The 26048-nt window shown below is 36.9% G+C and overlaps 1 protein-coding gene across 1 annotated transcript in view; it reads left to right on the top strand.

Moving 5' to 3' along the window:
- Positions 1–26048, top strand: part of LOC107568042 (contactin-3-like) — an 81011-nt gene that overhangs the window by 35612 nt on the left and 19351 nt on the right. Inside the window, exons 7-17 of the mRNA XM_016253879.1 lie at positions 310–494; positions 3902–4038; positions 4251–4380; positions 7177–7327; positions 9227–9354; positions 14739–14908; positions 18334–18451; positions 21545–21703; positions 22075–22224; positions 25069–25139; positions 25449–25733. Of these exons, the coding sequence (XP_016109365.1) occupies positions 310–494; positions 3902–4038; positions 4251–4380; positions 7177–7327; positions 9227–9354; positions 14739–14908; positions 18334–18451; positions 21545–21703; positions 22075–22224; positions 25069–25139; positions 25449–25733 (1684 nt within the window). The remainder of the gene's footprint in view (positions 1–309; positions 495–3901; positions 4039–4250; positions 4381–7176; positions 7328–9226; positions 9355–14738; positions 14909–18333; positions 18452–21544; positions 21704–22074; positions 22225–25068; positions 25140–25448; positions 25734–26048) is intronic.

Genomic DNA, 26048 nt, shown 5'->3' with positions numbered 1-26048 from the left:
TGTCAAAATCTGTATAACAGTCTATTTTTTGCCTTGAGGCAATTTTTCTGTCTCAATTGATCCCATTAGTGGATGAGCCATGTACGTATTCCTTGCAAAAAGAAATGAGATGGTGTCTTATGAGGAAATGTAACTCATTTAGTATGTTAGAGCTGAGATATGAGGAGGAACGACAGTAATCTACAGTATAATGATATTATACAAAATGTCCATTCTTTATCTTCATCTTTTATGTTTCTCTCTATGTAGCTTTTCATTTTTCTCTTTTGCTTTTGCAAGATTACTCACCATAGTTTTTCTTACATTCAGCCCAGTTCCAGAGATAACGTGGAGGAGAGCGAATGGAGTGCCGTTTCCCAGCAAGGTGAAGATGAAGAACTCAAATGTAGTTCTGGAGATTCCCAGTTTCCAGCAGGAGGACGCCGGAGGCTATGAATGTGTAGCTGAGAACAAGATGGGAAAGAACACGGTGCAAGGACGACTGTCTTTCCATGGTATGATTATTTCACTCATAGTAATTTTATGTTTAGTAGTGCACATGATTCATTTTCGCCATAAAAAAAATTACAAGGATTTTTCAAAATTTCACAGCAATTTCTTGTAATAAAATACAATACCACTCCATTGTTGTATAATCACGTAAATGGTTTCATCTTCCTTTGACATTGTACAAATATTACCGTAAAAATTGCTGTGAAAGTATGGCAATGAGTTGCTAAGAACATACTGTAAATAAACTGGAAAAATTGTACATTGTGTCCACTGTGTTATTGTACTACAGTAGATACACATGGTATGATTGTTTTATCCATTATATGATTTTATTTTGTGCACAGTTGTGTAATTATTTATTGGATATTAGTAGGATTTGCAAAAGCCGGTCGTCTTTGCCATATCGTTTTGTTTGTCATTGAAATTAACGCTTGCTAATCATTTAAAACGCACTTAATGGATATTATTATTGTCATAACCATTAAAATTCTTGCCAGCGTTTACCAAGAGGAACCCTGCCAGTTTGGTCATTTCACAATCGCAGTGAATTGCTTTCTGATTACTTTCTGCCCTGTCTGACTTTCTTATAGTTTCTATAACCACATAGTAAAGACCAATATACGGATTTGGCAGCGTGATGTTGCAGCGTGCCAAGACTCAGCAATGCTAAATGCTAATTTGAGACACTTTCGTTGATCCAGAAAGGTTACAGTTTTATATAGAGCCAAAACATAGATTGACAAATAGCATTTTTTGCAGACAGACAGACAGACATATTTATGTATTAGAGCTCTGATATTTTCTTCACTTTAAATACACATGCATGAAGAATTTCACCGCCCTGGTGTATTATTCATAATCATCATATTTTAGTTAATAATGCTACTCATTATTAACACTTCAGACGCTGCAATTAGGTCAGCTCTTATTATCTTGGCCATTTTACTCTCCAATTTTATTCATGATTTTACCTTAGTTTTATAAGATAAAGCTTCTGTTCCAAATCTTACACCAAAGTCTAGCCCAAAGGGATATCGGTTAAATGTGGACAAATTACAGGTCTATCTGAAAGTTAAGCACTTGTGAGCCCATTTTTGGAGGCGAGACATGACTCAAATGATTATTAGGCACTAGAAGTCAGCATGTGAGAATAATTACCTCCTTGGGTCTGTCATTTTCCATTGACACAATATCAAGAAGACCATGCCTCAACCTAATGATGTGGAGATCACCAGCTACACACAGAATTACTGGCCATAGCGTGCTGAAAAATGATTGAATATCAAGATAAAAATAGCAAATGTTTCCTAAAATAATTGATAGCAGAACAGCTACTCAATATCTCGTAGGTATGGCAACCTTTCGCATGTGGTGTTATTGATTCAAATAAATGGAAAAATATACAAAAAAGAAAAACACTTGCAAGGAACCCATTAGTGAAATACAATATAAACAAAACTGAAGTGCAAATCAGCACAGCGCTTTTGCATTGGACAGCTGGGATTTCAAAGGTTTTCTTTCCACTCACATCTCTGTACACACCACTTCTAAGTTCCCAGATGAAATGCTGTTATTGTGAATGTGAGTTTGCTCGTTCCCAAGGTTATTGAGAAGGTTAGAGGGGCAGGTGCAACTCTGACCTTCTTCTGAAAAGGCCCGACCTCCACAAACGATACAAAAACATGAAAGCGTTTCCTCCCAGTGCTGTCAGAGAGCAAGCGTTCTTGTATAATGCAGTATGCCAAACTCTTTGAAAAAGGCCAAAGCATAGAAAAGAAGAACTGATAACAGTTGCAAGGTTGGTTAGCTTATGCGTTTCATAGATGTTTGGGTTTAATTCATTCTTGGAAAACAGGAGCTGATCGGGTTTTTTTTATTTTTGATGAGTCAATTAGTACGTGACTCTGATCGATCAGGTTAGTGCTTAGTTGCCACAAAACCTGCAAGTGCCGTTAGTGTGAATGGTGATTGATGATTCATCTATAGCCATGCTTACACGGATCTTGTGTGATTGGTGGGAATCAACAACGCAGAACATGAGGAGAGTGTCACATTATAGAACCGTGTTTGACTGTTCAATCATTAATCTAGACAGAATCAGGGACATGAATGGAAATCTGCCGCCTTTTCAATCAGGAAGACGGATAGATCAAGTACTTATTGACATGTTGTGCTTCCAGTTAATTGGATAAAAGAGTGTCCGTGTTTCAGCAAAGCCGAACGTCGTGCATGTTACATGTTAGCATGTTACTAGATCAAAAGAGCACAAACTCAAGTCTCTATGATTTTCTAGTCCCCTATATATGGCTCAGTTCCCTCACTGAAAGTCTTTATTGTAAGAAAATGATTGATTTATGAATAAAATAAGAAAAATAAATAACTAAGCAATAATCCATTTTAAAAATGCTTGCCTTAACAATTCCGTTTTCATTAAGATTGGCAGATGTGGTACTATATTTATGCATTTAACAGATGCTTTTATCCAAAGCTATAGAGTAATAAAGCAATTTGTCAAAGAGACTAAAATAATTGTAATTCACAATGCTGTGTTTTTCAGACTAGGAGGCAAGCTTGAAATGAGGAGAACTGCAGAGAAGAGTTTTCATTTAGAAAAAAAAAAGTTATTTTAAAGTTAGACAAAGTAGTCTGAGAATCGCTTTGTGTGTTTCTTAATAATATAGTGTTTTCTTCAGACATTAACTAGCATGTAGATTTTTAAAATATTTAGTGTCAACCTATCAATCAAGACTGTAATAGTTTTACACTACAATTTAAAGGTTTGCTATCAGTAAGAGTTTTTTATTTTTATTTTATTCAGCAAGGACACTTTAAACCGATGAAAGTTATTATTTCTAATAATAATAATATAATAGTATATATTTCTAATGCTGTTCTATTAAACTTTTTATTCATCAAAGAATCTTGAAAAAAATTTTATTACAATTTCCACAGAAATAATAAGCAGCACAACTGTTTTCAACATTGATAATAATAAGAAATGTTTCTTGAGCAGCAAATCCGCATATTTCATATTTTAGCATATATATGATTTCAGAAGTATCATATGACACTGAAGACTGGAGTAATGATGCTGAAAATGTATTTATTAAAATGACAGTTTAGATATATTCAAATAGAAAACACTTTTTTTATTATTGTAATAATATTTCACAATATTACTGTATTTATGATCAAATAGATGCAGCCTCGGTGAGCATAAAACATGAAAAATACTGAGATGAGAAACTGTGGCTGCTCTATTGACAACATGACCATGACTGAGAGAAAAATCTTCAAGTAGACAGTGACAAAGACCAGAGAAATGTCTTTGTCATTCAAAAACAAAAATAATGTATATAAAATAACTGATAAATTAATTCATAAAAACAATTGACTTTTGTCTCTTCAGCAAAGCCACAGTGGGTTCAGACGATGCGAGACAACGCTTTGTCAATTGAAGAGAGATTGTTTTGGGAGTGTAAGGCCAATGGGAAGCCCAAGCCTTCATACAGCTGGCTGAAGAATGGAGCACTACTGGCAGCTGAGGTAAAATTCAAGCAGCGCATGAATGGTGTAGTGGTAAAAAATCTGGGATGGCAGTGCAAAGATCCTTGGGTCAAACCTCAGCAGGGGAGCTCTGTAAATTTACATAACAAAGCTGTATTGATTATATAAAGCCTCAGTCTTAGTCGTCGTTGTTTGAGTTGAATGCACAGCTATTTTAAAATTATTTTCATTGCTGTTGCTCTGTTTCACAGGACAGGATCCAGATAGAGAATGGAGCCCTGACAATCAGCTCCGTTAACCTCTCAGATGCTGGCATGTATCAGTGTGTCGCCGAGAACAAACACGGAATCATTTATTTCGGTGCTGAATTGGTGGTTTTAGGTAAGAGAATATCTTCTTTCTCATTTCCAATCATCTTGTGCCTTTGTTCACTAAGCAGTACCATCCCAGCAAACACAAAACATTTCTACATTTCATTACATTGCTTTTTGGTTGCAATTTTGCATTTGCAGTATAACATTTAAAATCTTTCTAGAAACTAAAACCACAAATTAATGTATATAAACTAAAATATTTTATAAATATGAAAATATATATATATTTTTTTATATTAGTTTCAACAATGAAAGAGACTGTTTGAATGACTGTATAAGCATTACGTTACATTTATTATACATTATACATTTCTCATTTTAAAAAAATGTAAATAGCATCATAATAACATTTAGGTGTTGGTTACCTATTTAAAACTAGAGTAGATATAGTGAATTAAGACTGGCAGATGTGATGCTATATGAATATTGTTATTTTAATGTAGTTAAAGCAGTTGGAGAAATATTACAAATATTAAATATTTTAATACTATTGTTTATCGAAGTGTATTGTACTAATGTTACTGAGACTGCTTGAATAGCTGTATAAAAGCCACACATTTTTAATTTGCTGAAAAATAAATGTAAACACTTCTGAAGCAACGCTTAATTTGCAAGCTTTTAACAAATAACATTGAGAACTGTTATAATAGCATTTAGGTGTCAGGTTACCTATTTAAGACTAGAGTAAATAGAGTAAACTAAGACTAGAGCACCTTTTTACTTAAAAAAAAAAAAACTTTTACAGTGTGCTTGAGGGTTGTTTTCTTCTTTTTCTTCTTCTTCTTCTTCTTTTTCTTTTGCAAAAAAAAAAGGGTTCAAACTGCAGTATGGCTGATTATGAATATCAGAACACAGCTCTCATCCACTGGTGTGCACTGAAGTTTTTACAGACAAATAAACTCTTGAAATGGGTTCACAGCACACACCAAGCTGCCCTCTTTTCAACATTTCCCATCAGAACATTTAGAGTGGGCTGGCATGGCACTGTGACTCTCAGTAATGTTAATCCACTATTGATTGGCTGGTGGGAGATGAGGAACTGTGGCCACTCTGTTGACAACATGACAAAGCCACAACTGAAGGGTTCACTGGGTGGAAAAACCATAGAGTAGACAGTGACAAACACCAGAGAAAGATCTTTGTCATCGGCTCATACAGAGATGGAGAGGGAGAGAGAGATGGTGGAAAGTGGGTAGAGGTCATTAAGGACACCTCTGCTTTCTGACTGCAGCCAATTCCTTCGCTGGTCTTCTCTAATGATATTTGTTTAGGAGCCAAGCAACCCTCCACGGGCTAATTAGGTAATAGAGATGCTATATAACAATGCTTTAGGCCACAGCGTGTTCGCTATGACAGTGCATAAGCAGCTTTCCCATTCACAGATAAACGCTGCTTCTCGGCAGAGGAGATACATTAGACCCAATTAGTGCTAGTCTTTTAGCGTTGCGTCATCGCTATCGGAAAATGTCTTTCATTTAATGGCTACTTTAAAAACTGGACAACTGACTGTGTAATATCAGCGTGGATTGATATTATATTATCAATTATATTATATCCCTGTTATTAACAGGTTTAGGGTTTTATACCATAGTCATACATTTTTAAAGGGATAGTTCACTCAAAAAATTAAGTTAAGTTAAATTACACTTGTATGTTGTTTATATAAGAATATAAGAGATAAGAAAGAAATAAAAACGTTTTATTAAAAAAAAGAAAACATTAATTTTAAAAGTTTAAGGTCAGAAACTGAGTGACAGAAAATATTTGTTTATGTTTTTGAAAGAAGTCCCTTATACTTACCAAGGCTGCATATATTTGAACAAACCAGTGTTATTTTAGTATCATTGAGATACTATTATGTTCATATTTTCAATTTGATTTGATTTTTATATTTTCTGTTTTCATTTTAATTCTAAAGGTTTTTTTTTTGTAATTTTGTTGTATTTGTCATTTTTATTAGTTTTTGTTGTTTTTAAATATGCCTATATAGATTATTAGATTATTATAGATTATGAATGTTATTTCCGTTTTAGTTTGTTATTTTAGAATATTAAGGTAAATTTAAATGAAAAAGAGAAATTTTGCCTTGGAAACTAGCTGAAATATTTCAGTTTATAATTTTGTTTCCGTTAACATTTATTTCATTTCAAGTAACGAACATGTTTTTTTTTTATAGTTTTAGTTTTAGTTAACTATAATAACCCTGGATCAGACATGCAGTAAATATAGTAACATTTTAATTTTTTTTATATATTTTACAATTACATTTTTTTGTCAAAGTGATAGATAGATAGATAGATAGATAGATAGATAGATAGATAGATAGATAGATAGATAGATAGATAGATAGATAGATCCACTTCATAAAGACACACTAATTAAAAACGTAATTAAAAAGTTTATCCTAAAAGAGATAAAATGATGGAAAATATTGTATCCCCAAAATGATGGAAAATATTGTATCCCAAAAGTACGATCCTTCACAACCTAGTGCTCAAAACCACCCACATAATGGGGAACTGCTCCACGCAAATTGCATTCATCACTAATTTTTTTTCCTGATTTGCATAATTCCTTTAGTGAAGTGCTAAAACAACAGAGAGAGGCAGAGAGCAAGTGAAGTCCCTCCAGAATTTGCCTTGAACTGTTCTTTTAAGAGAAAATGTTAAAGTGGTCCTACATCAGCAGTGCACACAAACACACGCACACAATGCTGCTTTCGGCCCTGCTGTCCGTTTACAGTAATGCGTGCAGGGCATCCGAGGCGGTAGTTTGACTCTCTTGGCCATGTGTTTTTCCACAGCCTCGCCCCCAGACTTTTCCAGAAGCCCTCTCAGAGCTCTGCTTAAAGCCAAGACGGGCAGCACAGTCACCATGGAGTGCAGGCCGCAGGCCTTTCCCACAGCCATCTGCATGTGGAGGAAAGGCATCGAACCGGTGCAGAGCACAGACAGGTACGGATACAATCGTTTTTTCTCTCTTTTCTTTGTATTCTTGTCCTTAATTCCTCTTATTCCTTCTTTCTGACCATCTATTCGTTCAAGGCTTCACCCCAGCAGCCCTACTATGTTCACACTATCTGTGCACAGCCTGCAACTGAACAGTTATCAAAAGGAAGCTGCATTGCCAATTGTGGTAGCTCACTGACCATAACACTCATGAATTATGAAGCAGGCCATTAGGCCGGGCCGGCAGGAGGTCGCTCGGCATTTTGGGTTGAGTCTGTCAAGTATGAAATGATTCCTGGTAGGAGGCCACTTGAAGAAGCGCAGCGGATCGCACGCTTGGCTTTTTTTTATAATGAAGTTGGATTAAATAGTATGGGGAGAATCCTGTCAAGGGTGCAGAACTACTGTGGGAAAACAATAGATTTGCATTAAGCCACAGTTGTTTGTTTTGAGAGCATTCGGTGAGACGGCCCAAGTCCAATTGAACTGTAAGCGCATTGCCGGGGAACTGTGCATTACAACATTAACATTCCAGTACTGGGTTACCAGCATTTGCTGTCTGCTACTCTGGATGATATATTGTGAATAGCTGGTGATATATAAGGAGGCCCGGGGTCAATTATATATATATTTTTTTCCATAAATCAAACACTGCTGTACCATATGCCATCACAAATATTACCATTACATTTTTACATTAAGAAAGCCTTGAGAATAATTTTGAATTCAATACAAGATACAAGCATTTACCATTACAGGGATGGTTGTAATACTAGAAAGATGCTAGAAAACTAGAGAAACATATTATCATAATATTTTATTAAAATAATATAATTGCCTTAGAATATTAACGTTACTAAGTAGTTTTGGATGTATATAATTATATTTCCTTTAGATCTCAAGAATAATATACACTACTGTTCAAAATTTTGGGGTCAGTAAGATTTTTTTTTTAAGAAATGAATCATTTTCTTGAGAAAGGATGCAATAAATTGATCAAAAAAGTGGCAGTAAAGTCGTTTACATTGTTGCGTAAGACATTATCCTTCAAATAAATGCTGTTCTTTTGAACTTTCTTTGGAGAAAAAAAAGGGGAAAAAAGAAAACATCAGCTTTACACAAAAATACAACCATTTTCAACATTGATAATATTAAGAAACGTTTCTTGAGGATTAAATCATATTAGAATGATTTTTGAAGGGTCATGTGAAAACACTTAAATTGTAGTAATATTTCACAATATTATTTTACTGTATTTTTGATCAAATAAATGCAGCCTTAAGCATAAAGACACACTTTCAAAAACATTTAAAAAATCTTACCGACCCCAAACTTTTGAATGATAGTGAATATCTACTAAATGTCAAATTGGAACCTACAAATAATTATATAAAATAAGTCACAACCCTGTCTATTAAAATATATTGATCAGCTGATAAGCCAAAAACTTTTTTCTTTTAATCCAGTCATATAATTTTTTAATTACTAGTGTAACTACATATTTCAGAAATAAGGTTTGTATTTCTTAAGAGCATGTATATTAAGAGTACGTTAATGAAGTAATGTCAATGAAGGTTTGGAAGGAAGTCTAATTCAAATGATGGGGCGGTAGATTGAGCGATGCTGCCCGCTGTTATAGCTCGCCGGCTTTACGTTTGAATGACTGTTTCGTGTGAACGCACACTCTTCAGCTTCATTGGCTCTCAGGTAGCTGCATGCACTGAGCCACGGAGAGTGTCCAATGTACCGAGATTTATGTGCCATTCTAAAGAAACACATTATGTTCTTCTTACTTCATCTCTACTGTGCCCACAAGATAAAACTCATTTGTACTCGGAATCTAGCTCCATTATGAGTTAACCAAGGTTAAATTTGATTTGAGAGGATTGTGCTTCTCTCCTTCAGGATAACTTTACTCCCTGATGGAACACTTAGAATTACAAATGTGACCAAGATGGACGGGGGAAACTACGCTTGCTTGGCTAGAAACCAGTTTGGTACGGCCAGCACTACAGGAAGACTGCTGGTCACAGGTATGGATTACTGTAACAGTATTACGGTCTGGGCTTCCTCTTTGCTTTTTCTGCAGATAGAAGTTATTTTAGATTGTCGTTCAACTGTGAGAATGGTGTGTGGGAAGTGGTGATTTCTCTCCAAACTCTGGGGCTTTACAGTTTCAGGCAATTTGGATCTTGATACAGCTGCACAATTAATCAAAATCATGACAGTTTCTTAAAGAGATTGTTAATCCAAAAATAAAAAGTCTGTAATTTACTCTCCCTCATGGCGTTGCAAACATTTCTTTCTTTTGTGTAACACAAACAAAGATATTTTGATGAATGTTTCAACTGTTGTTGTCCATATAATGGAAGCCAATGGGGTCCAACAGTTTCAAGCTCCAAAAAGGACATAAAGGTAGCATATATGATGAACAGAGCCAAATTTAAGTGGTTATTTACTTCAAAAGACAATCCAAATTACATAAGGAAAGGCATGAATTACATCAAACCTCACTGCTTTTTGTGTCCTGGCATCTCTGTTATGACATGTTCAGTCACGTGACATGCAAGAACAAATGAGGTTTTATGTTATTAATGTGACATAGGGTTAATATAGTTATCTAAAAGCAAAACAATAAAAAACTTGTTACTTGAAATAAAATAAAAGAAATAAACTTCCAAATAAACTTCAATCGTATTTCCTTCAGCTAATTTCTAAAGCAACATTTCTCATTTTCATTTACTTTAACTTGATGTACTAAAATAAAAAACTATATAGATATATAAAATAATAATAATGACAAATAATAATAAAAAACACACAACGAAATACTAAAACATAAACTACAACTAAAAGAAAAACTGAAAATACCAAAATAAAAACTAATTCAAAATATGTTACAAAAAAAAGCTATATATAGTGTCTGAGTGATACTAAAATAACACTGATGTGACGTATTTGACATATGTGACCCTGGAGCACAAAACCAGTCATAAGTAGCTCAGGTATATTTGTAGCAATAGCCAAAAATACATTGTATGGGTCAAAATTATAGATTTTTCTTTTATGGCAAAAATCATTAGGATATTAAGTAAAGATGATGTTCCATGGAGATATTTTGTAAATTTCCTACCATAAATATATCAAAACTTAATTTTTTTATTAGTAATATGCATTGCTAAGGACTTCATTTGGACAACTGTAAAGGCGATTTTCTCAATATTTAGATTTTTTTGCACCCTCAGATATCTCGACCAAATATTGTCCTATCCTAACATACCATACATCAATGGAAATCTTGTTTATTCAGCTTTCATATGATGTATAAACCTCAATTTTTAAAAATTGACACTTAAGATTGGTTTTGTGTTCCAGGGTCACATATTTGATTTAGACTCTGTATACATGAATTGATCTTTAATATATTTTATCACTTCAGAAAACACTGAAGCACTTTACATTAAACCACTTGTGTTGTATGGATTACTTTTATGCTATATGAATGATGAATGAACTATATAAATGCATCATTCATTCATTCATTTATGCTATATGTCCTTTTTGGAGCTTGAAACTATTGGACCCCACTGACTTTTATTTGTATAAACAAAAACAGTCGAAACGTTCTTCAAATATCTTCGTGTTTGACAAAATAAAGGAAATCATACACGTTTGGGACAACACAAGGTTAAGTAAATGAGAATTTATTTATTTATTTATTTTTTGTGTAATATCCTATCCTATCCTGACCTGCCAGTTACCCCAGAACAACATTTACATTTATGCATTTAGCTGGCGCCTTTATCCAAAGCGACTTACAATAGAGGAACAAAAGCAACAAATAGATTAATCCAGAAGAGTATATACAAAGGTGCTCTGCCAATTAGAGGATTTCTGATTCATGAAGTTTTAATAATGCATTCTGAAAGTAAAGTTGTTTGATTGCTTTCTGGGGCTTACATGCTCCTCTAGTGTAATGCAATGGGTTGAGCGGTTCAGCTCTCCAACTGGCAGGTTTTTTTTTTTTTTTGTCTCAGCTCAACTCAACAGGGATGGGATACAGAGGCTTTTTGTGTGTTGTTGTAATTACCCATTTTCACGCTCCGCTTATGGCATTGCAATTACCCTGGATTACACTAATGAAGTGTGTGAGGGTGTAGGTTATAGGTTGCACGTGCACAATTTAGAGAGAAAAATATAGAATGCTGCATTTGCACTTTGGGTTTTGCTGAGATTACTGTCTTTTACAGCAGATTCCATGCCAACAGATTTGAATATGAATCTGAATGGAAGTAACCTCCGCATTAAACGACTGGGCACTTATAAAAACATTGATGTCATTAAAAGTGTCGTGTCAGTTGAATAGAAAATGAATTTTCCTTGATCATTTGAAATTCATGAAGTTCATTACACTATATTTTTTTATTATTTAATTTTCAGAACTGAAAAAAATATATATTGTAACTAATTTTTAAACTAAAACAAAAAAAAAAAATCTGAATTTGTACCCAAATTGACCCTATTTATTTTCTTTTGTGTGTGTGTGTGTGTGTACCTGGTATTTATCACATTATGGGGACCAAATGTCCCCACAAGGATAGTAATACTAGTAAATGTTGACCTTGTGGGGACATTTTTGAGGTCCCCATGAGGAAACAAGCTTATAAATCATACAGAATGAGTTTTTTTGAGAAAGTAAAAGTGCACAAAGTTTCCTGTAAGGGGTAGGTTTAGGTGTAGGGTTGGTGTAGGGCAATAGCACATACAGTTTGTACAGTATAAAAACCATTACGCCTATGGAATTTCCCCATAAAACATGGAAACACAACATGTGTGTGTGTGTGTGTGTGTGTGTGTGTGTGATGTTTATATAGATATATATTTCTTTACATAAATGTATATATTTAGTTATCTAATCGCTTCTGTGTTAATAAATCAGTCTACATCAAAAACAGAGAGAGAGAGAGAGAGAGAGCAAGAGACTGATATGCCTTTTTCCTTATACAGTAGATAAAGCTGCAGTGTCCTAGTGGATAGAAGTAAAAATCCCATTCATTTCCTCCTTAGAGAAATTTGTTTCCCTATCAGTCAGTCACGTTCGACATTATGTCGACACTGAAGTTAGGGGTCTCACTTGGGAGCCCCAATTACCTCTGAGCATTACAAGAAATCGACAATGACAATTGGCGAGGGGAATTTGCATGCCAAGCCACTCCCCGTACATACTAGGGATGTGTGCGATGACTAATTTGACTGTCGTTTAAACTAAAGTTTTGTATCCGACTAGTCGACTAGTCTAAAAGCAAGAAACCCCCAAAAGATGGTAAGAAAAAAAAACCTCTGTGCGTGCGTGTAGCATAGCCTATATTTGAAATACTTAATCTATGACTCACACTGTCAAATCCCTCAATGAATTCCGCTTGCCGCACACTTGCCTCGCGTTATCATCATTTCATTTTAGGCGATCAGAAAACGTGCCGTATCGTATTGAATATGATTATGCATCGCTCCAGTAGAGTTATTGTAAGACAATTTGACATTACACAGTTTACTCAAAACTTTTCAGTTTCCTTCTAATTCAAAATAATCCCACACCTTCTCGTCTTTCGCATGGTCATATTTGAACTCGCCGCAACTGACACGAAGAAAACGCATGTGAGGTCTGAGGTAAAAATTTAGTTTCCGCCCAGATAAACTTTTTAAAATAATGTATTTTTCAAACGTTTTATTTTAATTTGTTATATAAAATGTTTTAAATGCAATGTTAAAATGATGAATGTAATGTGAATGATAAAATCCTGTTTTTGTTTTTCTTTTTTTTTCTGTCGTGTAAACGACTATTGTTTTCAGTGTCGACTAGTAGGAGCTGTAGACTAGACCCGCACATCCCTAGTACATACGGGTATATAAGATGGCGGCGTGCATCCACTTATTCAGATCTAAGAGAAATCTTCAAGAAACTAAGAAGCCTTCACTGCAGGAGATTCTCGGCTGTGTCAGAAAACAGTGCATTCAGTGGTGTGTTCGCCTCTCCTTAGCACAGATAAATGTTGTGATCCACCCCTGGGCACTCCAGCCTAAAAGAGCAATTTCCTACAGCTTGCATGGCTGAGAGTGTCTTTCTAGATAGTCTTTCCGACCATGTGCTTCTGAGTGCAGTATTTTCCTTACCTCTGATGACGGACATGATTGCTGTCTCACGTGTCTTGGCCGCAAGCATGCTGAGACCACTTTCCCTGCACACCATGGCCATCCTGCAAGTACACCAGGCCAAGGCGCTTAAAAAACTGCACAAGGGTAGTTCTGGCCCAGGGATGATGCGTATCCGAGGAGACTCCTCAACAGGGGCGTTGAGCTTCCCCCAGGAAGAGAGTGCAGTCCACTTCTTAGGGTGCCGTTAAGTCTTCCCAGAGCACCTCGAAGCGCCCCAGAGATGGGTGACCCGGAGATGGAAGGGTTGCCTTCGTGCTGTTTCGGTCTCCCCGCATATTTATAAAAGTCACAGAGGGTGTCCTGTCCCCACTTTGGGAGAAGGGCATCCGAGTCCTCAACTCAATCTCGATGACTGGCTTATATTAGCTCACTCGTGAGATCTGTTGTGCGAGCACAGATTCCTTTGGTAATCCTGTATGTTTTTTTCAATGGTACAGTTTCCCTTGGTAAACCCGTGTTCTTCTGAACTCGGATCGCGACAGTTGTCAGACGGTGCTGTAACCAGTCTTACTGTTCACATTCCTATTCAGATGCATCTCTGCACCCCAACGGTTGCTGAAATCTAGTATAGTGAATGTCGGAACAACCCTTTTTTGGCTTTTCTGGTAAGTCCGTATATTTAATAAATGATCTGGCTTATTGGGCGTTGGGTAGGCTACGGATCGAGGTGCATCGGTCCTGACATGCTTGCTTATCAGCACCTGCACCTTCAATTTTCGTAACATAGTTCTGGTTGTGGCGTTTTCCATAGGGACCCCTAATGTCGAAGTAACATCGAACGTGACTGACTGATAGGGAACGTCTCGTTACATATGTAACCTCATTCCCTGATATGTCCCTCAAGCCACAATCGTGAACTGCGCTGAATGCGGGGATGCCTCTTGGCTTTGCTTACCAGTCTGTGGAAATAAATTGCGATGCTTCATCATGAGATTAGTACTTCATTCATTGATAAGGACACAGTCTCCTACTTTTGTTAGTTTTATTTTTGCTGTAAATCTTAGAGTCGGTTTGTTTGGTTTCAGGCTCAGAGTTTTTGTACCTGGAGCATTGATTTCAGGTTTTGCACAAATGTCACGTTTTTGAGATCTGGTTGAAAATATTGCCCTTTAATTAAATGGTTTAGAATTTATGTATACTATATGTATATATTTACACTTATTATTAATTTAAATGAATCAACCTTATGTGTGATTTTGAGCAGATCCCACACAAATCACCCAGGGTCCAGTGGACATGGAGATCATTGTTGGGGAGAGCATTGTACTGCCCTGCCAGATCTCATGTGACCCCGCTCTGGATGTTTCATTCTCCTGGGCCTTCAATGGGCAGCTCCTCAATAAACTGGACCAGCATTATGAGCATGTGGGTGGGGTAAGTTATATTTTTTAGATATGCTTTCTGTCTGTATTCTGCTTTATACTGTTTAACATGTCATGGAAGTGTGTAAAGATGTTCAACAAAAATCTAGCATTTTAACTTCACCAAACATTGTTTTCACACTTGTGCTGTGCTGGTTATCCTTTACCTTATTTGGTGTTCCCAGTCAAAAATTACCAAGCCTTTTGAAAATTGCTTGTAAACCTATCATAATGCTATATTATCACTAAATCTTGTATTCAGTCTTTTTGCCATTTTGTTTTCTTTCAGTTAGCACTTTTTGTATTCCTTTTTGGAACTGATTAATCATAGGTCTCATTGATCTGTGCTTATCCAAAATAATTTTGACAATGTTCAGTCAAAAACTGAGGTTCTGCAATCAGGCAGTTTCAAAATGCAAATTGAAAATGCACATTGCAAATATGACAGTTGTCGTGGACCAATTTAATTTAATTAAAAATAAAAACTTTTATTTTGCCGGTCATATGACTGGAGTCTGCATCATATTTTATGTGAATGCATATGATTTTAAACAAATGTATTAAAAAAAGTACTATTCGTTTCTTTGTGTAAAGCCTTTCTAATGAAGAAAAATACTGAGTGTTCCTTTAATGTCTCTGTACTGTACATCTCTAACAATTAAATTAATTTATTATACTCAACAAATGACAGATTCTGAGGGAGTTGATCCAGTAGTTTACTGTATAATGCTATTATACTCTGAGCCAGACCTACTGTTAAAATGTGGGAGACTTGGCAGAGATCAATTCATCACTCTCTTTTTGAGGTTTTTAGCTGTTCCTTTCACTGCTTAGCAGCCCACTACGTTCACTTTTAGCTCTTTTCCCTCCTCTTCACAGAATAAAAATCAATCCATTAAAGTTTTGCCTTCAAGGATCCCAAGTGTAATATCCTCATATGGCTTTTGAATGGTCAGATCTCACATCTCAGACTGCTTTTCTCTGGGATGTGATGATGCCTTTCTAGAAATAGTAATGATTTTAAAGACTGAGAGAATTCCCTAATGAGGACAGACTGGTCAATATTGGATGTGCATGACTCAACTGAGAAATCCTTAAACAGATTCATTAATCACCAACCCAAAGCCATCAAAAAGATGATTTCTTTTTCAAATAAGGTTGCATATTTCAGAGAATTTAATGAGTTATTTTTTGTGGAAAGCAACAGTAAAATAAAATTATTTTTGACTTTTATATAATTACGGTAATTTTGTGATAAATCTGAACATTTGGGACACACACATAGGAAACGCTCTCATCTTGATTTAAGCCAGTGATTCTTATCAGTAATTATATTCCAGTTCTTCTTATAAATTTCTCAGATGCCACCCGTCTTGTAGGATTATCAACATGAAGTTCACAGCTTGGATGAATTCATTTCCATAATGAAACTAAATTTGTAGCCTAATGCCCTTACTGCTGAAATTGCAGATTTGCTTCTTGTTTGCCAACCACAATCTCCCCCTCAGATAAGAGCATACATCTTATCTAATTTAATTGATTTGAAATCTAAGCGCTTTTATTTAATTAGTGAAGTTGTCTGTGCCAAAGACTTCAGTGCTGCACAGACAATATCAACATCCAAGCGAATCAGTGTCTATAAACAATAGCAATAAAGAATCCATTTTAGTAAACTGAAGATTTTTTTTACAGATAGGTGTAGATAGAGTAAGAATTAAATGCACCCACTGATAGCACTATTTATTTGCATATGCTGTCTGCATGGTTTTAGCAACTTTTTCACTAAGAGAATTATGCAAATCAGGTAGCAATATAAAATCACCCACAAAAGTGATGCTGTTTGTGAACATTTTTTATGGAAATCGTGATGCATTTTTTTCAGGATTCTTTAAGGAATAGGAAGTTTCATTCCTTTTTTATTGATTTAAAATCTTACTGACCTCAAACTTTAGAACAGTAGTGCAAGTCACGCAAATATCTTTTTTATTAGGGCTTTCAGTATAGAATGTTACTTTAATGCATACATTTTATTTATTTAGTCATTTAGCAGATGCTTTTATCCAAAGCGACTTACAAATGAGGACAACAGAAGCAATCAATTGTAGGTCTTTACACTCTTTGGTCTTCACACGAGGAGGCCGTCACGCGACAGCTGCCGCCGTAAACTAAGCTTTTTTATACCCGTCTAACAAAATACTAAATTAATTCAGCTGGACACACTTTCCTTATTTTTTCACAACAAATGGCCAAGCAAGCGCAGACACTGACAAGATACGCGATACAGAATGAGACCAAGCGTGATATCAGCACGTCTCCACACAGTAAACAAAACAAGCATTTCCTAGCAACAACAACTGCACTAAACACTAATGAGACAAGTAAATACACTTACGAGCTGCTTTTAACTTCCGCTGATAAAGACTGCTTCTCTCAAAGAGTATTTCTTTACACTGTTTTCTGCTGGCGCTTGAACACACTTTCCTTATTTTTTCACAACAAATGGCCAAGCAAGCGCAGACACTGACAAGATACGCAATACAGAACGAGGCCAAACGCAATATAAGCATACATAAATGCTTATGTTAAAAATCATCTAAATGGAGAGCAATGGCGTGAAACAAAACGCTGGAGTCTTGAGTTTTTCCAAAGTTGTCTGTTCTTTTAAAATGGTCTATTCAGTGCGTTCAGTCTTTGAATTAAATTGGATTCTATTCTCTGCATAAATTGATGCATGCAATTAATCAGCATATCAATTAAAAGGATTCAAAGATTTAATCAGTTGAATCAGTTGCTTTACAATAAATAAGGTCCTCATTATAATTATAACTTTATAATATATGATGATTCTGATGCTCTTTTTACTTGTTAATTACAAGTATCATCATGAATATAATAGTATATATATCTTTATTACTTTACCTGTTTTCACAGTACTTCATCTATTCCCTTGACAGAGCGCTTTTAAAGTTCACCTCCACTCTTATGAACAACTTTCTTCATCTTTATTAGATTAACAAAGGCGTTTAATTGTCGTGTGTGGATTTAGTATTCATCACTTGTATGGTTTCGTATCACAGGGTTTTAGCACACTGAATCCAATCACACTACCTCTTAAATGTGATTAAGCTCTAATTAGCCAATTAGCGAGTGAGTTTGGTAGCTGGATCCTGTGCAGTGCCGAAGGAGCCTAAGGCTTGGCCAGAGGAAATATTTATCCATGACGGACATTTCAAACGTAGCAGCGAACAGCCTTTGCCAAAAGTCATCCATTAGCTGTGGAGTTGGGCCACATTTTCATTCCCAAACCCAGCTGGGTGTCTATACTTACTGAATCACTTGCCGGCAAACATAGCAAACAACTCACACATCTTCCTGTCGCTTTAAAGCCCCAGTTGATAGAGTGGATAGTAATGCGTATGTGTGTGTTTATATCTCCAGAGTACATCAGGAGATTTGATGATACGGAATATACAGCTGAAGCACGCCGGAAAGTATGTCTGTGTGGTCGACACGGATGTCGAGAGTTTATCAGCTGTAGCTATTTTAATCGTGAAAGGTAAGAGAGCGATGGCCAGGCAACTGGGGGAGCTTCAAATGCAGGGTTTGGATTTGGAAGGAAAACCTGATTGAAAGATACAAATGCTTTCTTTGCTTTGCCAAGGAAATGTATATGTCTGTTGAATTGATCTGTTATTACATGTTCCATTAGAGGTCATTAGAGGAACATATCAAAGCTGTTTATCAAAGGTTACAAATTAGTTTTAGCGGGATCGATATCTTTCAATTGAAATTAGATGACATGCAAACTTTTACTGCCAGAGCCTATAATAATGCTTTATAACAGTGTAGAAGCAGGATATGGAATTCATACTCAGCAAGCACAAAATGCAAGTAAAAACTGGCTGTAGCAAGCAAATAAAACCAGTTGGCCTTACATAAGGATCTTTAAATGTGGGGCCATGTCTCAAACAGGGGGCCGGGGTCTACTAGAGGGCGTCAACAAACTTCCAAGGGGCCCTCAAGATGACTTAAAATGAATTAGTTGGCTCCAACAATATTTTTCTATGGGTTTTTAAAATAGGGTTTTTCAATTTATGAGTAAAACAACGCCCGTGTTAAACATAAATTGACGATACTTGGACGTTTCAGTCTACAATGTGAATTACACACACCCATACTGAAAATGCAAATTTTGAAGCAAATTTTTTTTTGTTATTTTTAAAAATGTTTGTTTGTAACTACATAAGAAATCTGGAGTGTACGTGTTTGCAGTTTACATTGTACAATAAAACAAGTATTGTCAAGTTATAGTTACCACTTACCTTACTTTACGTATGAAATTAAAAACACCATTATAAAAACCCATAGGAAAATCTCGAGGGAACCCATGGTGAATTTGTCTTCCTGGTTTTGACGTCACAGCTATACTGCGCTCTATAGATGGGGAGTCAAATTATAAATGTCTGATTTCTATAACCTAGAAATGTACAGTGGGTGTAGAAAAGAATCACCCCACTTTAAAATAATCACATTTTGTTGCTTTGCTGCCTGAAACTAAGACAGACACAGTTTTTGTTTTATTCAGCTGTATTTACTCAGTGCAACTTATAACATCCAAGTGAAAGAAATAACACCATGTCAGAAAAAAAATAAAAACAGATTCACTAAGTTAGAAAAAGGATCACCCCCTTGTGTCAGTATTTTGTTGAACCACCTTTTGCTTTAATTACAGCCTTTAGTCTGTTGGGTTATGTCTCTACTAACTTTCCACATCTAGACTTTGCAATATCCACTCTTCTTTGCAGAACTGCTCAAGTTCAGTTCAATTTGATGGTGACGGTTTGTGGACTGCAGTCTTCAAGTCATTCCACATATTTTCATTGGGGTTTAAGTCTGGGCTCTGACTCGGCCATGCAAAGACATTCACCTTTTTCTTCTTCAACCACTGTGTGCTTTGGGTCATTGACATGTTAGATTCTTCCCATTGACAAATTTCTGGCAGAGGGCATATATTCCTCAAGAATTTGATGGTATTTTGCCCCATCCATTTTTCCTTCTATCCTGACAAGTGCTCCAGTCCCTGCTGCAGAAAAACAGCCCATAATATTACCACCTCCGTGCTTTACTGGAGGAATGCTGTTATTTGGCTGGTGAGCTGGATTGGATTTCCCGCCAGACATATTGTTTGGCGTTGAGGCTGCTTAATTCAATTTTAGTCTCATCTGCCTCAGAATCTTCAAGGTGTGTTTTGGCAAAGCTCAGTCGTGACTGCATGTAGCCTTTCTTGAGGAGTGGCTTTTTTTTCTTGCATTTTTGGAGAATTTGTGATATTGTTGTCACATGCACACAATGACCACTCTTTGTCATAAATTCCTACAACTGCTTCAGAGTTGCTGTAGGCCTCTTGGTAGCCTCTCTGTCCAGTTTCCTCCTGGCTCTTTCATCCAGTTTGAAAGTGACATCCTGATCAGGAAGGATCTGTGTTGTACTCTCCCTGTTGTACAAAAGCTCTTTTCATGCTGAGCTAATCAAAATGACCACAGCTGATCACAGTTAAAAGTCAAATGGCTTTGTGTGCCATTGAGAAGGTGATCAGCTACACCTGATTGAGTTTACAAGTCATTTTTAGGAGGGGGGTGATCCTTTTTCCAACTCCGTGATTGTTTTTTTGTTTTTTTTCTGACATGTTGGTGCTATATCTTTCACTTGGATGTTATAAGTTGCACTGAGTAAATAGAGCTGGATAAAACAAAAACTTTGTCTGTCTTCATTTCAGGCAGCAAAGCAACAAAATGTGATTATTTTAAAGGGGGTAATTCATTTCTACACCCACTGTAAGTTAAATGAATGCAATTGCAAAACTCAATAGGCATCAAAGCTCTAAAATGTTGCATCAGGTAGAAATTGTAAGTAAAAGTATTCATATAATTCATTATTAAGATTATTGAGATTAAGTAACTGGAACAGGCATGAAAAAAAGAGAAGGACCCCTGAAGGACATTCAGCTCCTAAAACTTCCAGCAGTTTAATTTACAGAAACTAGGAGTGTCTGGCCTTTTAATATTATGCACAATGGGGGGCCTTGGTTTAAAATGAATTATGTAAATGTTAGTCAGACCAAAGATGCATGCAAACTCCTCACGCCAAAATCAAATATGAAGAAAAAAAATTACAATTTGTCTTGATGATTTGTCTTTGAGTGCCTTTTAGGTGAGAAGCAAACACTGTCTGGTCTTATTATTGATGCTACAAGTGACCTGCGCTGACAAAACCACCAAACATTATGCTCCATTTCGTTATATTTTCCCCCAAAGGAGTGTGAATTTGACAAAGGAAGACAACTCTCTGCACATTTTTAATTGGAAATTTGCAGCTACTTGCAGCTTTTCAAAGGAGACGTGCCGTAGCTGTTAAGAAAACAGCTCAAGCCTCTGAAAAGCTTTCCTGTGATTCTCAAAGAGATCTAGTGTTCCCACAAAAGCAACCGCTTAAAATGTAATAACACCTTTTAGAGACTGGCCTTATATCACCGTTTAGTGGGGCGATAAGCGGAGAGAACTTCCTGGCAGGGGGTGAGCAAGGTTAGATGTCAGTGAAGGTAACTTCATTTCTAATTGCTAATTCACTGCTAATTGTCTGATTGAATCAGGTCCCCCAGGAGCTCCAGATGGCGTAACAGTGGAGGAGATCACTGACAGCACGGCTCAGCTTTCTTGGAGACCCGGCCAGGATAACGGCAGCCCCATCACAAGCTATATAATCCAGGCCAAGACAGCTTTCACAGTGGGCTGGCAAGCAGTGAACACGGGTAACAATACAGGATTAGCTAAAGCTAGTCAAGCGGAGCATCAATTCAGCAAGAGACTAAAATTACCATAGCATGTCTCATGTGTTTTAAGAAAGAAGCTTATGCTCGCTTTGAGTACATATAAGGGACTCTAAGTACTAACGCAAAACGACTTAATCTGGTCTCTTGCCTTGCTGCTTGAATCTGAATTCATTCGAACAACATCCCACCCAGACAGGGGCATGGTATAGAACACATTTTTTATGTTTTGTGACATTTCTGGCTTACTGTAAACATAGACTCAAAATTGGGCTCCTGTTGTTGACTTTCATGGTGCGGCCGTGTAATCCAGGTATTTTCAGTTAAACAGTGACTTTTCTGTTTGCTCTCAGTCCCGGAGGTGATTGATGGGAACACCTTGACGGCAACGGTGGTGGATCTGAACGCATGGGTGGAGTATGAGTTCAGAGTGCTGGCCAGAAACAGCGTCGGCGTGGGGGAACCGAGTCCCGCTTCTCTTAAAACTAAAACTGAAGATGCAGGTGAGTCACCAATGGTGTTAATTTATACACACATTTTTTTACTGAAAGTCAAATTGGAAAATATCTCATTTAAATTGTGTTTTTGCCATGTAATATTCATTTCTTTTAGGCAATTTTATTTTGATCTAATTATAGTCTATGAAAATAACATTTTAGTTAATGAGAGCACAAAATTATAGCAAATATTCAAACATTATATGGATTAATTTAAACATATACCAACATTTAACCAATGCCTGTGAAACTCTGCCTGTTTTGTAAACCCTACTGAAATAACATAATGAGTACACTATAGTAATACAATCTTGTGAATTTTCTATGGTTTAGCTATTGATTGCCTTTGTTTTAGTGCATTGTTACAGAAAAAACTAATTCACAACATTACATCTTCTGACTAACTATTGACTTAGTTAACTTGTGCATTCAAACCATTATTTCAAATACAGTTCATAACATTTGGGGTCAGTGAGATTTTTTTATGTTTTTGAAAGAAGTTTCTTATGCTCACCAAGGTTGCATTTATTTGATCGAAAATACAGTAAAAATGGTAATATTGTAAAATATTATCACTAGATAACTGTTTTCTAATATCATTTAAAATGTAATTTATTCCAGTAATGGCAAAGCTGAATTTTCAGAAATCTTTCTAATATGAATTATAAATGACTTTACTGTCCTTTTTGATCAGTTTAATTGATCCTTCTTGAATATAAGTATTCATTTCTTTTAAAAAATCTTACTGACCCTAAACTATTGAATAGTAGTGTATGAATGGTAGTGTAGTGTAAATGGTAGTGTAAATACACCGATCAGGCATAACATTATGACCACTGACAGGTGAAGTGAATAACACCGATTATCTCTTCATCACGGCACCTGTTAGTGGGTGGGATATATTAGGCAGCAAGTGAACATTTTGTCCTCAAAGTGGATGTTAGAAGCAGGAAAAATGGGCAAGCATAAGGATTTGAGCAAGTTGGACAAGGGCCAAATAGTGATGGCTAGACAAATGGGACAGAGCATCTCCAAAACTGCAGCTCTTGTGGGGTGTTCCCGGTCTGCAGTGGTCAGTATCGATCAAAAGTGCTCCAAGGAAGGAACAGTGGTGAACCGGCAACAGGGTCAAGGGCAGTCAAGGCTCATTGATGCATGTGGGGAGTGAAGGCTGGCCCGTGTGGTCTGATTCAACAGACGATCTACTGTAGCTCAAATTGCTCAAGACGTTAATGCTGGTTCTGATGGAAAGGTGTTAGAATACACAGTGCATCACAGTTTGTTGCGTATGGGGCTGCATAGCCGCAGACCACTCAGGGTGCCCGTGCTGACCCCTGTCCACCACCGGAAGCACCAACACCGGGCTCGTGAGCATCAGAACTGGACCACGAAGCAATGAAAGAAGGTGGCCTGGTCTGATGAATCACGTTTTCTTTTACATCATGTGGATGACTGGGTGCGTGTGCATCGCTTATCTGGGGAACACATGGCACCAGGATGCACTATGGGAAGAAGGCAAGCCGGTGGAGGCAGTGCGACTCTTTGGGCAATGTTCTGCTGGGAAAACTTGGGTCCTGCCGTCCATGTGGATGTTACTTTGATACGTACCACCTAACTAAGCATTGTTGCAGACCATGTATACCCTTTCATGGAAACGGTATTCCCTGGTGGCTGTGACCTCTTTCAGCAGGATAATGCGCCCTGCCACAAAGCAAAAATGGTTCAGGAATTGTTTGAGGAGCACATTGAATTTGAGGTGTTGACTTGGCCTCCAAATTCCCCAGATCTCAATCTAATCGAGCATCTGTGGGATGTGCTGAACAAACAAGTTTGATCCATGGAGGCCCCACCTCGCAACTTACAGGACTTAAAGGATCTGCTGCTAACATCCAGATACTACGGCACACCTTCAGGGGTCTAGTGGAGTCCATGCCTCGATGGGTCAGGGCTGTTTTGGCAGCAAAACGGGGACCAACACAATATTAGAAATGTGGTCATTATGTTATCCCTGATTGGTGTATCTTGCACTGTTATTTTTTCTCATCATATTTTCATTACCAGTATGCTTTGATTAAAATTTTTTAATTTTTGTGAACAATCGAAAAACAGACAATCGAAACACCTTTTGTTTACTTATATATTCGTTAGCAATTTTCTTTGACTCCGATTAACAAAGAAGTGGTCGGAAGCAAAATTACTCCAAAATCTGAATTTCTACCCTTCCAAAAGTAGTACAGACTATTTCACAGACAGAACTGCTCTGAGTAGTCTTGATCTGATTTAATGTAACATTTCAAACTTTGGCAAATCCAGAGATAATTTCATCCTCAAAAAGTACCTTGTGAAAAAAATTGCTCATCAAATTCGTCAGCCAATCAGAACAGAGCTTGCCCGATCAAGAAAGCGCAATCCAGTTTTGTGTGCAGTATGCATCAAATGGTCAGTAAGCGATTGTAGGCGGTCCGTGGGCATGCTGTCTGAGGTTGAACCCACTAATGCTCAAGTGTCCATATTCTTCAAATGTCACATGATGAAGCGATACAATTTCGGTGCATTCAATGCTCAAGTGCCTCTTTGTACATTATAGAACTAATTCTTCTAGCATTATTGTTGAGAGACTCTCGGCAAATGGTGAAATTCACTAGAAACAAAGGCCGTTAACTCAGATGCTGCCCACAGAATCTTTTAAAAGCAGTTGCTAAGGGACCGGAGCTTTGTTACATTTGATACTTGATAATGAGGCTTTGAGTAAAAGGAAAAAGAAAAGAAATAATGAGGAAGGCAGGGGTTGCATCTATCCGCTGTACTGAAAACATGGCTGTTTTTTTTTCTTTGTTTTTCTGTATGCAGTTCCTGACACGGCCCCCACCGATGTCGGAGGTGGGGGTGGTTCCAAGTCAGAGTTAGTAATAACATGGGAGGTAAGTCATCTGTCTATATTATCACTCCCTCTGTGCGAGGTAATAGTTTTGGCTAATTAAATGGAATTGAATGGGGGTGTTTATTACCTTAGTCAAAGCCAATGTTGTTTTCCATCTGGGCCCTTTACTCCCGTAATGGCATTCAATTCAAATTTGGTTGTATATTAGAAAGCGGATCATTTGTGCTCTCAAGAGATTGCATCACTTTGCAAAAACTGTGTGGGATTTGGAAAGGCACTGGGTGTGAACCTGAGGCTGGATCTGGTCTGTATGTTTTAATATCACTATAGTTTTTTGTTTCCCTCCCAGCCTGTGCCTGAAGACCTGCAAAACGGAGATGGTTTCGGCTACATCATCGCTTTCCGGCCACTGGGGGAGGTCAACTGGACACACGCCGTCACCTCCATACCATCCCAGTCCCGTTACGTGTACCGGAACGAGAGCATCCCACCCTTTTCTCCATTTAGCGTCAAAGTGGGTGCCTACAACACCAAAGGCCAGGGACCGTTCAGCCCCGTTACCATTGTGTTCTCGGCTGAGAATGGTGAGACCGTCAATCGCATTACGAGCAGCGCACAAAAGCTTACCTTTTCAGTCATTTAGCAGTGTTTTTAATGGATTTTTCTTTTCGCTATGTATTTATTCATCTATTGTAAGGTGCATAAAACATTGAAAGAACAGGCTGGAATTGATTCCTTTAGCACCAGCAATTATGCGTAGCACTGAAAGAACACGGCTCATTTTATAAAAGCGGGATACTGTAGGATATAGATTTAGATTATGTAATGTTGTATCATTTTATGGGGTTTTCCAACACTGTTGGTGGCTGTTTTCTGTTCTTTTAGCAGTAATTTACCCTTTCGTAACAGGAAATATATTTGATATTTTGCTAAATGTCCAAGAATCCAT

Source organism: Sinocyclocheilus grahami, unplaced genomic scaffold (genome assembly GCF_001515645.1).
Source record: "Sinocyclocheilus grahami isolate Dianchi unplaced genomic scaffold, SAMN03320097.WGS_v1.1 scaffold1209.1, whole genome shotgun sequence".
Taxonomy (NCBI): domain Eukaryota; kingdom Metazoa; phylum Chordata; class Actinopteri; order Cypriniformes; family Cyprinidae; genus Sinocyclocheilus; species Sinocyclocheilus grahami.
This window is presented reverse-complemented; position numbering and strand designations above follow the sequence as displayed.